Below are 14,244 nucleotides of genomic sequence, written 5' to 3' on the forward strand. Positions count from 1 at the left end.
CCGGACTGGGCGGCGGCGGTCACGTGGTGCCGGTTTTCGCGCCACTCTTGGTTGCGGCGGCGGGAGCCGGAGCGGCGGCGGCGGCGGCGGGACCGGGACTGACCCTCGCGAGGACCCGTACCGGGACCGGAACCGGCACCGGAAGTGACCCGGCCCGGTCCGGCCCGGGACCGGCTCCGGCATGGCGCCGCGCGACTACGCTGCCGAGAAAGGTGCGGGCGGGCCGGGGGGAGAGGGCCGGGCCGGGCCGGGCCGGGCCGGGCCGGGCCCGGGGCCGGGGGAACCGGCCGGGGCGTGACCGAGATCCCCCCTCCAGAGAAGGCGAAGCGGTTCCTGCAGGACTTCTACCGCGATGGCGCCGACGGCGGCAAAGAGTTCCCGTACCGGGAGCAGCTGGTGAGAGCGGCCGCCCGCGTCCCGGGGGACCCGGGCCCGGTGGGGATCCGCGGTGCCGGTTGTCGCCGTGGGACCCCCCCCGAGCCGGCTCGGAGTCCCCGTCGCCCCCCCCGCGCTGGGGCCGGCCCCCCCATCACAGCGGCGGCCCCCCCGCCGTGGCAGCCGGGGGTCCCTCCGGTCACCCCGCCCCCGTTGGGGTCCCTGCCCTGTCCCCTGGTGCGGGCGTCCCCGTGGCCGGTTTGGGGTCCCCACGCCTCCCCTCGCCCCCCCAGACGGCGCTGGCCCACCGGGAGCGCGTGGCGCTGTACGTGGCGCTGGACGACGTGGCGGAGGACGACCCCGAGCTGGCCGAGGCCGTCTGCGACAACGCCAAGCGCTACAGCCGCCTCTTCGCCGACGCCGTCCACGAGCTGCTGCCGCTCTACAAGGAGCGCGAGGTGGGGGCTCCCCGGGCGGGCGGGGGGTGAAGGGGGTGCCCCGGCGGCCCCCTCTGACATCCCCCCTCCTCCGACGTCCCCGCGTCCCCAGGTGTCCCGCAAGGACGTGCTGGACGTGTACATCGAGCACCGGCTGCTGCTGGAGCAGCGGGGCCGGGACGCGGGGGACGCCCGCAGCCCCCAGAACCAGTACCCCCCCGAGCTGCTGCGGCGCTTGTGAGTGCGAGGAGGGGCCGCACGCCCCCTGCGTTCCCCTCTGCCCCCGGCCCCGCTGCCCAGCGTCCCCGGGGAGCCCCGTCTCCTCTCTAACCCCCACTACCAATTCCCTGCTTCTCCTGGGGCCCCGTTCCATCCCTGTGTGCTGCCCCCAAATCCAACCCTCTCCTCTTTTATCCCCCGTTCCGATCCCTGCCTCAGCTGCCTCCCCACTGATCCCGGCCCTTTCTGTCCCCCCCATCCCCAGTGAGCTGTACTTCAAAGCCCCCTCCACCGCTAAAGCCCGCGTGGTCCGCGACGTCAAAGCCGACTGCATTGGGAAGCTGGTGACTGTCCGCGGCATCGTCACTCGCGTCACCGAGGTCAAGCCCATGATGGTGGTGGCCACCTACAGCTGCGACCAGTGCGGGGCTGAGACCTACCAGCCTGTAAGCGCAGAGGAAGGGCCCTGGGGTGGGCGCGGGGGCCCTGGCCGGCCTGAGCCCACCCCCTCGGCTCTCCCCAGATCCAGTCACCCACCTTCATGCCACTGCTGATGTGCCCGAGCCGCGAGTGCCAGACGAACCGCTCAGGGGGGCGGCTCTACCTGCAGAGCCGTGGCTCCAAGTTCATCAAGTTCCAGGAGCTGAAGATGCAGGAGCATGTGAGTGGGGGGGGCCAGGACCTTGGGGTGTCCCCGTGAACCCCGGCCGCAGCTGGAGGGTCCCGTCTCTCCTGGGCTTCCTCCCCTCCCCTGCTCTCCCCCGGGGCCGGTCTGGCTCTGTCAGGGAGCCAAGAGCGGTGGTGCAGCGCCGCTGTGTCACCTCCCCAGGGTTTCGTGGAGCTCGGGGGCTGCGGTGGCCTCAGGCCCCAGATGGGCCCCAGCCTCCCCCTGAGGTTTCCGCAGCGTGGGGTGGAGGGGGACAGTCCTCCCCCAGCCAACGCAGCCCAGCCCCGGGTCAGCGTTGCCACCGCCGGAGACAAGGGGGTGACACGTCTGTGTGACTCTGTCCTGCCTCGTCTGCTCCAGTCCGTACTGGTGCAGGGGTGGTTCGGGGATGGGGGCAGAGTCCGGCAGTGCCCCCCGGTGCTGCGGGTCCCCAGCCCTGTCTGTCTCCACAGACTGACCAGGTGCCAGTGGGGCACCTTCCCCGCTCCATCAGCGTGGCCGTGCACGGGGAGAACACGCGCCTGGCCCAGCCCGGGGACCACGTCAGCGTCACCGGTGTCTTCCTGCCCCTGCTGAAGACCGGCTTCCGCCAGATGGCCCAGGTGAGCACCGAGGCAGCGAGTGGGGGGCCGCGTTGGGGGCCCGCGGCTGCCCCCGACCCACCACCGCCCTCCTCTCCCATAGGGTTTGCTCTCCGAGACCTACCTGGAGGCCCACTGCATTGTGAAAACGAACAAGAGCGAGGAGGATGAGTCAGGAGCTGGGGAGCTGACCGAGGAGGAGCTCCGGCAGATCACAGGTGAGGCCATCAAGCAGCCGGGACGCACCCAGCTGGGGGTGAGCAGGGCCTGGGGCCGCCCCACGGCAGGGCAGGCGGCCGCCCCACAGCTTCCCTCGCTGCCTTCACAGAGGAGGACTTCTACGACAAGCTGGCCTCCTCCATCGCCCCCGAGATCTACGGCCACGAGGACGTGAAGAAGGCGCTGCTGCTGCTGCTGGTGGGCGGCGTGGATCGCAACCCCCACGGCATGAAGATCCGGGGTGAGGCCGCGCGCTGTGCTGGGGTGGGGACCTTTGCCAGGGCTGTCCCCCCATCCTGTGGGAAGGTCTGGGGGTCCGGGATCAGCCAAGGCTCCGGGAGGTTCGGGATCAGGGCATCCTGCTTCACATAGGCAGGTTTGGGGGATGGGATTGGCCCTGTGGGACCACGGAGGGAATCGGCAGCCGCAGCCGAGAGATTTGGGATGGGAGCACAGCAAAGCGGCGCAGAGGGAGCAGATTTGTTCTCCCACTTCTGCCCCCAGGAAACATCAACATCTGCCTCATGGGCGACCCCGGCGTGGCCAAGTCCCAGCTCCTGTCCTATATCGACCGCCTGGCGCCCCGCAGTGAGTACCGGGCTCCTGGGGGTGGAGGGTGCCCGCGCCCCCGCCTCACCCCACCGCTCTCCTCTGCCCCCAGGCCAGTACACGACAGGCCGGGGCTCCTCGGGCGTGGGGCTGACGGCGGCCGTGCTGCGGGACCCCCTGACGGGGGAGCTGGCGCTGGAGGGGGGCGCGCTGGTGCTGGCCGACCGGGGCGTCTGCTGCATTGATGAGTTTGACAAGATGCTGGAGGCCGACCGCACGGCTATCCACGAGGTGATGGAGCAGCAGAGCATCTCCATCGCCAAGGCGGGCGTGCTGGCCACCCTCAACGCCCGCTGTGCCATCCTGGCCGCCGCCAACCCCGCCTACGGCCGCTACAACCCCAAGCGCAGCCTGGAGCACAACATCCAGCTGCCCGCCGCCCTCCTCTCCCGCTTCGACCTGCTCTGGCTTATCCAGGACCGCCCCGACCGCGACAACGACCTGCGGTGAGCAGGGGGAGCAGTGGGGGTGGCTGAGGGGTGCCCTGGGGCGGGCGTGGGGCTGGGAGCTGTGGGGTGAGCGTTGGGTGCTGGGGGGCTGGGCTGGAGGGAGCATGGGACGCGCAGGAGAGCCGTGGGGCTGGGCTGGTAGTCATGGGGCAGCCCCGGCCCTGCTGCCAGCCCCTCTCTGCCCCACAGCCTGGCCCAGCACATCACCTACGTGCACCAGCACAGCCGCCAGCCCCCCTGCTCCTTCCAGCAGCTTGACATGAAGCTCATGAGGTGAGAGAGGCCGCGAGCGGCCCCTGTCCCCGTCCCCCCGTCCCCGCTGTCCCCTCACCCTGCCCGTCCCCCAGGCGCTACATCGCCATGTGCAAGCGGAAGCAGCCCGTGGTGCCGGAGGCTTTGGCCGACTACATCACGGCCGCCTACGTGGAGATGCGGAAGGAGGCCTGGGCCAGCAAGGACACGACCTACACCTCGGCGCGCACCTTGCTGGGCATCCTCCGCCTGGCCACCGCCCTGGTGAGCCCCGGCGCGGGCAGGGACGGGCAGGTAGCCCCCAGGACAGGGGCAAGCGTACCGGCAGGGCTTCCAGTGGTCTCAGGGGGCACCCGGGCGATGTCACAGGGTGCCAGTGGCTGCACTGGGCAGGGTCCCGGTTGCTGCTAAACCCCCGCCCCGCTCCCACAGGCCCGGCTGCGCCTGGTGGACGTGGTGGAGAAGGAGGACGTGAACGAGGCCATGAGGCTCATGGAGATGTCAAAGGACTCGCTGCTGGGGGACAAGGGACAGCAGAGCCGGTGAGCAGGGGACGGTGTCCCTCCCCGGGCCCCAGCCTGCCAGGAAAGGGGGTGGCAGCGCTGGGGGAGCCCCGACCCTGGGGTCGCCGTGGGGTGGGTGGGGAGGAGGTGGCAGTGCCAGGGTCCCCCTGACCCTCGCGTCCCCCCCGCCCCAGGGTGCAGCGTCCGGCCGACGCCATCTTTGCAGCGGTGCGGGAGCTGGCGGGGGGCCAGGGCCGGGCCGTGCCCTACGCCGAGGCCCTGCAGCGCTGCCTGGCCAAGGGCTTCACCCCTGCGCAGGTCCAGGCCGCGCTCCAGGAGTACGAGGAGCTCAACGTGCTGCAGGTCAACCCCGCCCGCACCCGCATCACCTTCGTCTGAGGCGGGGGACACGTGGGGACACCCTGCAGCCCCCCACGGGGCAGGGGCTGTGCAGGGATGCAGACGGACACAGGGACACGTCCCGTGTCTCTGCTACCTGCCCCAGCCCCGCTCCCCTCGTTACAGCATCTTGTTAAGTGCTTTTTTTACCAATAAAAAGGCTTTTCTTACTGGTTTTGGTGGCACCACCAGCCTGGTCCCCACCCCTGGGCCCACGTTCCCCCCCTTGGGCCCACATTACCCCCCCTAGGACCACGCTCACCTGGGCCCAGCTCTCCCAGGGCATCGCACGAGGCCGGAGCCACAATTCCCATCCTGGCACCGATTTATTGGGGGAGTCTCCAGGACAGGGGGGGCCGCAGTCCTGGTCTGGAGTCCCCCAGGCCCGGGGCGGGGTTCAGGGCACGGCTTGGGGGGTCCCCAGTGTCCTGTCCCCCCTAGAAGAAGAGGCCCCGCATGCGGCGGCCGATGCCCTGCCGGTCGTAGAGGATGTTGAACTTGTTGACGAACTGGTTCATGGTGTTGCAGGTCTTGGTGATGGTGCCCAGGTAGGCCATCAGCCCCACGTCGTTGCATTGCTGGGGGGGGAGTGGGGGTTACTGGGCTGCTCGGCCCCCCCAAACTGCATCTACCCCCCCCCCCAGCTGCAGCAGCCCAGGGGCCACCAACAGCACCGGTGGCAGAGGAGACGCAGCTCAGCCCCATCGTGCGCCCCAACAGGGACGTGGGGACCCGGCCGCGCCGCCCCCACAGCCCCACGGGGACCCCCCAGGGCCCCCCGAGCCATCACTCACATCGTAGAAGTCGGTCTTGAACTTGTCGGTGCTGAGGACGGGCAGGCAGTGGCACAGGGCGTAGGCTTCGCGCAGGATCTCGTGGTTGAAGGGCACCTCGCCTGCGAGGACTGCGTCAGCCTCGGGGACCCGGGGGACAGCCGGGTCCCTCGGGGACAGGCCCGGGGCCCTCCTGGATCCCCTCCTGGGCACAGGGGAGAGCCCTCCTCCCCTGGGGACACCCCAGGGCCAAACCTGCCCCGGCCCCGCTCTGGGACAGCGAGGAAAGCCCAGGCAGAGCGGGGACAGCCTTGTCACCAACTCACCCGCCTCGGAGGCCCGCACGTACTCCAGGATCAGCTTCACCCGGCTGTGCAGCATCTTGATGGCGCTGTGCTGGGCGATGAGGTGCTCGGCCACTGTGGGGGTCAAGGCCATGCGTCCCCCTGCGTCCCCACATCCCCATTCCCCCCTGCCCTCCCCAGGCAGCTCCAGTCCCTCCAGGCAGCCCAAGAGCCGCATCCCTGCAGCTCCTGTCCCCGTGCCCCTTCTCCGGGGCCGCGTCCCCATGCTCCCCACACGTCTCCATCCCCCCCGTTCCCTGCACACCTCCCCCCACGCTGGGACCTGTCCCCACCCCACGCTGTCCCCCCCTCGTCCCCGTCCCCCGCCACGTCCCCCACCTGTGGAGTTCTCCCCGCTGCCGGTTGCCGTCATTCGCGCCACGTGGTCGACCCCGATGCGCTCGGCCTCCTCGGTGGCCAGGGTGTAGGTCAGCTCCGCAAACAGCATCGTGGCCTGGGGGGGACGGGACACAGGAGGGGTGACGGGGGGGCAAGACAGCCCCATGCCCCCTCCCTGGACCCCCAGAATCCCTATGGCCTCAACCCCAGCCCCCCCGAGTGACCCCCCCCAGCCCCAGTACACCCCTGGGGCCCCCATGGCTCCCCTGGAGCCCCCCAGGTCCCTAGCAGCCCCCCCCCCAGCCTGAGTAACCCCCCTGGACGACCCCCCCCACCCACCCCGGGGTCCCCCCAGCCTCCCCCAGGGCCCCAGCAACCCCTGGATCCCCAGGAGCCCCCCCAGGAGCCCCCCAGCCCCATTTCCCCCCCCAGCACTGACTTACCTCCCCGTTGATGATGTCAATGACGGACTCAAAGACGCTGACGGGCAGCTGGGGGGCGAAGAGAAAGAGGGGTGTTTGGGGGGGCCCAGGCCCACGCTGGGGGGGGTCCTGGGGGCCCCCCCATACGCCCAGATCTCTCCTCATCTTCTCCCACTCACGTCTGTGTGCTTCGTCATGGGGTTCAGCTTGAGGAAGAGGGGGCTCTCGATGATCTCACACACCTGGAATGTGGGGGGGGGGGGGTCAGGATGGGGTGCACACCCTCCCCCCCACATCTGCCCCCCCCCCACATCCCCCCCGCACTCGCCTGCTTGTGGACATGGATGTCGGAGGGGTCGGGGGGGCCCCCGGTCGTGTACCAGCCCAGGAACTCCAGCTCCTTGAACACCTGCTTGACTGGGGAGGGACGGGGGGCCCATCACCCCCCACCCCCAGCCCGGGGGGGCCCCACAGGCCCTCTGAGGGCAGTAAACAGGTACCACCTCTACTCCCACCCCCCTCCCAACAGGCCCTATCCCCGCCCCCCCCGCCAAGGCAGCCCCTCAGCCACAGCCCAGGGCCGTCCCCAGGACCCCCTGCCCCTCGGCAGCCCAGGACCCCCCCTCAGGGCCCCCTGGGGCAGCCCAGGACCCCCCAGGACCCCCCAGGACTCCCTGGGACAGACCAGGACCCCCCCTCAGGGCCCCCTGGGGCAGCCCAGGACCCCCCAGGACTCCCTGGGACAGACCAGGACCCCCCCTCAGGGCCCCCTGGGGCAGCCCAGGACCCCCCAGGACTCCCTGGGACAGACCAGGACCCCCCTCGAGCAGCCCAGGACCCCCCAAAGCCCCCCAGGACCGCCCCCGGACCCCCGTCCCCCCTCACACTGCTCCTCCTTGGTGTAGTAGTACTCCTTGTCGATGAGCACGTGCCCGTCCATCGTGTGCGAGAGCAGCTCGAAGGAATTCATCACCTCGATGTTGCGGCCCTCCTGCCGCCCGATGAGGGCCCCGATCACTGTGGGGATGGCGGGGGGCGCGGGGGGGGCGCGGGGGGGGCTGTCACCAGGGTTTGGGGGCCACCGCCAACGGCCCCTACCCAACGCTGCACCGGCCTCGGCCTCGGTCTCAGCCTTGTGCTGGGGGGGCCCCAAACCAGCCCCAGGCACCAGCTGGGCCCAGGCCAGGGCTGGGGAAGGCACGTGGAGACCCCCGGGGGACACGGAGGCCAGGCCAGGGGCTGGGGGGACCTGGGGGGCTCCGGAGAGGCTGCAGGGGGGCTGTGGGGGACCCTGGGGGCTGGGGGAGACCTGGGGGGCTCCAGAGAGGCTGCAGGGGGGCTGTGGGGGACCCTGGGGGCTGGGGGAGACCTGGGGGGCTCCGGAGAGGCTGCAGGGGGGCTGTGAGGGACCCTGGGGGACCCTGGGGGCTGGGGGAGACCTGGGGGGCTCCGGAGAGGCTGCAGGGGGGCTGTGGGGGACCCTGGGGGACCCTGGGGGCTGGGGGAGACCTGGGGGGCTCCGGAGAGGCTGCAGGGGGGCTGCAGGGGACCCTGGGGGCCCATGGAAGCCACTGGGGGGGCTCTGGGGGGCTCTGGAGGGCCCCAAAGGGCTGTGGGGGACCCCAGGGCGCTGTGTGGGTTCTGGGAGGTGCAGGGGAGCTGCGGGGACCCCGGGGGGGCTCTGGGGGGCTGCAGGGGACCCTGGAGGGGCTGTGGGGGACCCCGGGGGGGCTCTGGGGGGCTGCAGGGGACCCTGGGGGGGCTCTGGGGGATCCCGGGGGGCTGTGGGGGACCCTGGGGGGGCTGCGGGGGACCCTGGGGGCTCCGTGGGGATCTGGGGGGCTCTGGGGGATCCCGGGGGGCTGCGGGGGACCCTGGGGGGGCTCTGGGGGGCTGCAGGGCACCCTGGGAGGGCTCTGGGGAGCCCCGTGGGGCTGTGGGGGACCCTGGGGGGGCTGCGGGGGATCCTGGGGGGGCTCTGGGGGATCCCGGGTGGCTGTGGGGGACGCTGGAAGGGCTCTGAGTGGCTCCGTGGGGATGTGGGGGACCCTGGGGGGGCTCTGGGGGGCTGCAGGGCACCCTGGGAGGGCTCTGGGGAGCCCCGTGGGGCTGTGGGGGACCCTGGGGGGGCTGTGGGGGACCCTAGAGGGGCTCTGGGGGGCTCCGTGGGGCTGTGGGGGACCCTGGGGGGGCTGCGGGGGACCCAGGGGGGCTCTGGGGGATCCCGGGGGGCTGCGGGGGACCTGGGGGGCTCTGGGGGATCCCGGGGGGCTGCGGGGGACCCAGGGGGGCTCTGGGGGATCCCGGGGGGCTGCGGGGGACCCGGGGGGCTCTGGGGGGCCGCAGGTACCTTGTCCGGGGCGCCCCTCCTGCGAGCGCATGCGGATCCAGTGGTCGGAGATGTTGAGGATGACGAGGGGGTGCAGGGCCACCGAGACGCTGCCCGTCACCCCCCCGGCCATCACCGAGGGGGCGGCTGCGGGGGGGCCGTGAGCAGGCGGGCGGCTGGGGGCGGGGCTGGGGCCGGGGGCGGGGCCATAGGGAATGGGGGCGGAGCAATGGCCTGAGGCGTGGTCACAGGCCAGGGCGGGACCCAGGGGGTATGGGCGGGGCAAGGGCAGAGGGGCGGGGCCCCGGGGTGTGGGCGGGGCAAGGGCAGAGAGGCGGGGCCCCGGAGTGTGGGCGGGGCAAGGGCAGAGAGGCGGGGCCCCGGAGTGTGGGCGGGGCAAAGGTCCAGGGGCGGGACCCTGGGGTGTGGGGCGGGGCAAGGGCAGAGGGGCGGGGCAAGGGCGGAGGGGCGGGGGCCCGGGGTGTGGGCGGGGCAAGGGCGGAGAGGCGGGGCCCCGGAGTGTGGGCGGGGCAAAGGTCCAGGGGCGGGACCCTGGGGTGTGGGGCGGGGCAAGGGCAGAGGGGCGGGGCAAGGGCGGAGGGGCGGGGGCCCGGGGTGTGGGCGGGGCAAGGGCGGAGGGGGGGGCCGGGGTGTGTGCGGGGCAATGGCAGAGGGGCGCGGCCCCGTGGTGTGGGCGGGGCAAGGGCAGAGGGGCGGGGCCCGGGGGTGTGGGCGGGGCAAAGGTCCAGGGGCGGGGCAAGGGCGGAGGGGCGGGGCCCCGGGGTGTGGGCGGGGCAAAAGCGCGGGGCCAGGCCGAAGGCAGCGGGGCCCGGGGAAGCGACCGGCCGCTCGGGGCGGTGCCGGAGCGGCCCCGCAGCCCCGGCGCGGAGGCGGCGGTCCCCTGTGCCGGGGCGGCCCCGCGGGCGGTACCTGCCACGTCCACCTCCATCCCGCCGGCCCCGTTGCTCCCCGCCGCGGAGGAAGAGGCGCCGGCCGCCGCCGCCGCCATCTTGGCTCGGCCGGTCCCTGCCCGGCCGCCGTACGCCGCGGCTCTGCGCATGCGCGGGGGGAGCGGGGATGAATGGGGCGGGGCGCATGAATGGGACGGGGCGCGAATGCGCACTGTGGCGGTGCCCCCCCCCCCCCCCTTCACCCACGGTATCCCCCGTCACAGGGTATCCCAGTGCGTCCCAGTCCATCCATAATGCCTCCCAGTGCAACCCAGTGCCTCCCAGTCCCTCCCTAATGCCTCCCAGTCCATCCCAGTGCCTCCCAGTCCCCCCCAATGCCTCCCAGTCCATCCCAGCGCGCCCCAGTCTCTCCCTAATGCCTCCCAGTCCATCCCAGTGCCCCCCAGTCCATCCCAGTGCCTCCCTAATGCCTCCCAGTCCATCCCAGCGCCCCCCAGTCCCTCCCTAATGCCTCCCAGTCCATCCCAGTGCCCCCCAGTCCATCCCAGTGCCTCCCTAATGCCTCCCAGTCCATCCCAGTGCCCCCCAGCCCCTCCCTAATGCCTCCCAGTCCATCCCAGTGCCCCCCAGTCCTTCCCTAATGCCTCCCAGTCCATCCCAGTGCCCCCCAGTCCATCCCAGTGCCTCCCTAATGCCTCCCAGTCCATCCCAGTGCCCCCCAGTCTCTCCCTAATGCCTCCCAGTCCATCCCAGTGCCCCCCAGTCCCTCCCTAATGCCTCCCAGTCCATCCCAGTGCCCCCCAGTCCATCCCAGTGCCTCTGTAATGCCTCCCAGTCCATCCCAGTGCCCCCCAGTCCCCCCCTAATGCCTCCCAGTCCATCCCAGTGCCCTCCAGTCCCTCCCTAATGCCTCCCAGTCCATCCCAGTGCCCCCCGGTCCCTCCCTAATGCATCCCAGTCCATCCCAGTGCCCCCAGTCCCTCCCTAATGCCTCCCAGTCCATCCCAGTGCCCCCCAGTCCATCCCAGTGCCTCTGTAATGCCTCCCAGACCATCCCAGTGCCCCTCAGTCCCCCCCTAATGCCTCCCAGTCCATCCCAGTGCCCCCCAGTCCCTCCCTAATGCCTCCCAGTCCATCCCAGTGCCTCCCAGTCCATCCCAGTGCCCCCCAGTCTCTCCCTAATGCCTCCCAGTCCATCCCAGCACCCCCCAGTCCCCCCCCAATGCCTTCCAGTCCATCCCAGTGCCCCCCAGACCCCCTAATGCCTCCCAGTCCATCCCAGTGTCCCCCAGTCCCTCCCTAATGCATCCCAATCCATCCCAGTGCCCCCAGTCCCTCCCTAATGCCTCCCAGTCCATCCCAGTGCCCCCCAGTCCATCCCAGTGCCTCTGTAATGCCTCCCAGTCCATCCCAGCGCCCCCCAGTCCCCCCCCAATGCCTCCCAGTCCATCCCTAATGCCCCCCAGTCCATCCCAGTGCCTCCCTAATACCTCCCAGTCCATCCCAGTGCCTCTGTAATGCCTCCCAGTCCATCCCAGTGCCCCCCAGTCCCCCCCAATGCCTCCCAGTCCATCCCAGTGCCCCCCAGACCCCCTAATGCCTCCCAGTCCATCCCAGTGTCCCCCGGTCCCTCCCTAATGCCTCCCAGTCCATCCCAGTGCCCCCCAGTCCCCCCTAATGCCTCCCAGTCCATCCCAGTGCCCCCCAGTCCCTCCCTAATGCCTCCCAGTCCATCCCAGTGCCCCCCAGTCCCTCCCTAATGCATCCCAGTCCATCCCAGTGCCCCTCAGACCCTCCCTAATGCTTCCCAGTCCATCCCAACGCCCCCCAGTCCCCCCTAATGCCTCCCAGTCTATCCCAGTGCCTCCCTAATGCATCCCAGTCCATCCCAGTGCCCCCCACTCCATCCCAGTGCCTCTGTAATGCCTCCCAGTCCATCCCAGTGCCCCCCAGTCCATCCCTAATGCCTCCCAGTCCATCCCAGTGCCCCCCAGTCCCTCCCTAATGCCTCCCAGTCCATCCCAGTGCCTCCCAGTCCATCCCAGTGCCCCCCAGTCTCTCCCTAATGCCTCCCAGTCCATCCCAGCACCCCCCAGTCCCCCCCCAATGCCTTCCAGTCCATCCCAGTGCCCCCCAGACCCCCTAATGCCTCCCAGTCCATCCCAGTGTCCCCCGGTCCCTCCCTAATGCATCCCAGTCCATCCCAGTGCCCCCAGTCCCTCCCTAATGCCTCCCAGTCCATCCCAGTGCCCCCCAGTCCATCCCAGTGCCTCTGTAATGCCTCCCAGTCCATCCCAGTGCCCCCCAGTCCCTCCCTAATGCCTCCCAGTCCATCCCAGTGCCCCCCAGTCCATCCCAGTGCCTCCCTAATGCCTCCCAGTCCCTCCCTAATGCCCCCCAGTCCATCCCAGTGCCTCCCTAATACCTCCCAGTCCATCCCAGTGCCCCCCAGGCCCCCCTAATGCCTCCCAGTCCATCCCAGTGCCCCCCAGTCCCTCCTAATGCCTCCCAGTCCACCCCAGTGCCCCCCAGTCCATCCCAGTGCCTCTGTAATGCCTCCCAGTCCATCCCAGCGCCCCCCAGTCCCCCCCAATGCCTCCCAGTCCATCCCAGCGCCCCCCAGTCTCTCCCTAATGCCTCCCAGTCCATCCCAGTGCCCCCCAGTCCATCCCAGTGCCACCCTAATGCCTCCCAGTCCATCCCAGCGCCCCCCAGTCCCCCCTAATGCCTCCCAGTCCATCCCAGTGCCCCCCAGTCCCTCCCTAATGCCTCCCAGTCCATCCCAGTGCCTCTGTAATGCCTCCCAGTCCATCCCAGTGCCCCCCAGTCCCTCCCTAATGCCTCCCAGTCCATCCCAGCGCCCCTCAGTCCCTCCCTAATGCTTCCCAGTCCATCCCAGCGCCCCCCAGACCCCCTAATGCCTCCCAGTCCATCCCAGTGTCCCCCGGTCCCTCCCTAATGCCTCCCAGTCCATCCCAGTGCCCCCCAGTCCCCCCTAATGCCTCCCAGTCCATCCCAGTGCCCCCCAGTCCCTCCCTAATGCCTCCCAGTCCATCCCAGTGCCCCCCAGTCCCTCCCTAATGCCTCCCAGTCCATCCCAGTGCCCCTCAGACCCTCCCTAATGCTTCCCAGTCCATCCCAACGCCCCCCAGTCCCCCCTAATGCCTCCCAGTCTATCCCAGTGCCTCCCTAATGCATCCCAGTCCATCCCAGTGCCCCCCACTCCATCCCAGTGCCTCTGTAATGCCTCCCAGTCCATCCCAGTGCCCCCCAGTCCCTCCCTAATGCCTCCCAGTCCATCCCAGTGCCCCCCAGTCCCTCCCTAATGCCTCCCAGTCCATCCCAGTGCCTCCCAGACCCCCTAATGCCTCCCAGTCCATCCCAGTGTCCCCCGGTCCCTCCCTAATGCATCCCAGTCCATCCCAGTGCCCCCAGTCCCTCCCTAATGCCTCCCAGTCCATCCCAGTGCCCCCCAGTCCATCCCAGTGCCTCTGTAATGCCTCCCAGTCCATCCCAGTACCCCCCAGTCCCTCCCTAATGCCTCCCAGTCCATCCCAGTGCCCCCCAGTCCCTCCCTAATGCCTCCCAGTCCATCCCAGTGCCCCCCAGTCCATCCCAGTGCCTCCCTAATGCCTCCCAGTCCCTCCCTAATGCCCCCCAGTCCATCCCAGTGCCTCCCTAATACCTCCCAGTCCATCCCAGTGCCCCCCAGGCCCCCCTAATGCCTCCCAGTCCATCCCAGTGCCCCCCAGTCCCTCCTAATGCCTCCCAGTCCACCCCAGTGCCCCCCAGTCCATCCCAGTGCCTCTGTAATGCCTCCCAGTCCATCCCAGCGCCCCCCAGTCCCCCCCAATGCCTCCCAGTCCATCCCAGCGCCCCCCAGTCTCTCCCTAATGCCTCCCAGTCCATCCCAGTGCCCCCCAGTCCATCCCAGTGCCACCCTAATGCCTCCCAGTCCATCCCAGCGCCCCCCAGTCCCCCCTAATGCCTCCCAGTCCATCCCAGTGCCCCCCAGTCCCTGCCTAATGCATCCCAGTCCATCCCAGTGCCCCCAGTCCCTCCCTAATGCCTCCCAGTCCATCCCAGTGCCCCCCAGTCCATCCCAGTGCCTCTGTAATGCCTCCCAGTCCATCCCAGTGCCCCCCAGTCCATCCCAGTGCCTCCCTAATGCCTCCCAGTCCATCCCAACGCCACCCAGTCCCCCCTAATGCCTCCCAGTCCATCCCAGTGCCCCCCAGTCCCTCCCTAATGCCTCCCAGTCCATCCCAGCGCCCCCCAGTCCCCCCCTAATGCCTCCCAGTCCACCCCAGTGCCCCCCAGTCCATCCCAGTGCCTCTGTAATGCCTCCCAGTCCATCCCAGTGCCCCGCAGTCTCTCCCTAATGCCTCCCAGTCCATCCCAGCGCCCCCCAGTCCC

At 70.5% G+C, this 14,244-nt stretch overlaps 2 protein-coding genes across 2 annotated transcripts; one reads left to right on the forward strand and one right to left on the reverse strand.

Moving 5' to 3' along the window:
• Positions 1 to 71: 71 nt before the first annotated feature.
• MCM7 (minichromosome maintenance complex component 7) lies at positions 72 to 4,772 on the forward strand. The gene is made up of 15 exons (XM_082334485.1): positions 72 to 212; positions 317 to 396; positions 669 to 833; positions 925 to 1,049; positions 1,297 to 1,477; positions 1,555 to 1,692; positions 2,151 to 2,300; positions 2,383 to 2,497; positions 2,608 to 2,739; positions 3,003 to 3,086; positions 3,160 to 3,553; positions 3,746 to 3,829; positions 3,904 to 4,072; positions 4,241 to 4,350; positions 4,506 to 4,772. Exons 1-15 carry the CDS (start codon positions 182 to 184, stop codon positions 4,708 to 4,710), a joined length of 2,163 nt encoding a protein of 720 aa, XP_082190611.1. The 5' UTR covers positions 72 to 181; the 3' UTR covers positions 4,711 to 4,772.
• Positions 4,773 to 5,030: 258 nt separating this feature from the next.
• COPS6 (COP9 signalosome subunit 6) lies at positions 5,031 to 9,977 on the reverse strand (the record flags this gene model as incomplete). The annotated part of the gene is made up of 10 exons (XM_082334475.1): positions 5,031 to 5,288; positions 5,505 to 5,605; positions 5,810 to 5,902; positions 6,167 to 6,281; positions 6,610 to 6,657; positions 6,768 to 6,830; positions 6,917 to 7,005; positions 7,474 to 7,605; positions 8,939 to 9,064; positions 9,848 to 9,977. The coding sequence occupies 10 exons, from the start codon at positions 9,975 to 9,977 to the stop codon at positions 5,148 to 5,150; spliced, it is 1,038 nt and encodes a 345-aa protein (XP_082190601.1). The 3' UTR covers positions 5,031 to 5,147.
• Positions 9,978 to 14,244: the final 4,267 nt, after the last annotated feature.

Source organism: Platalea leucorodia (assembly GCF_965183815.1).
Source record: "Platalea leucorodia genome assembly, chromosome: 35".
NCBI lineage: Eukaryota > Metazoa > Chordata > Aves > Pelecaniformes > Threskiornithidae > Platalea > Platalea leucorodia.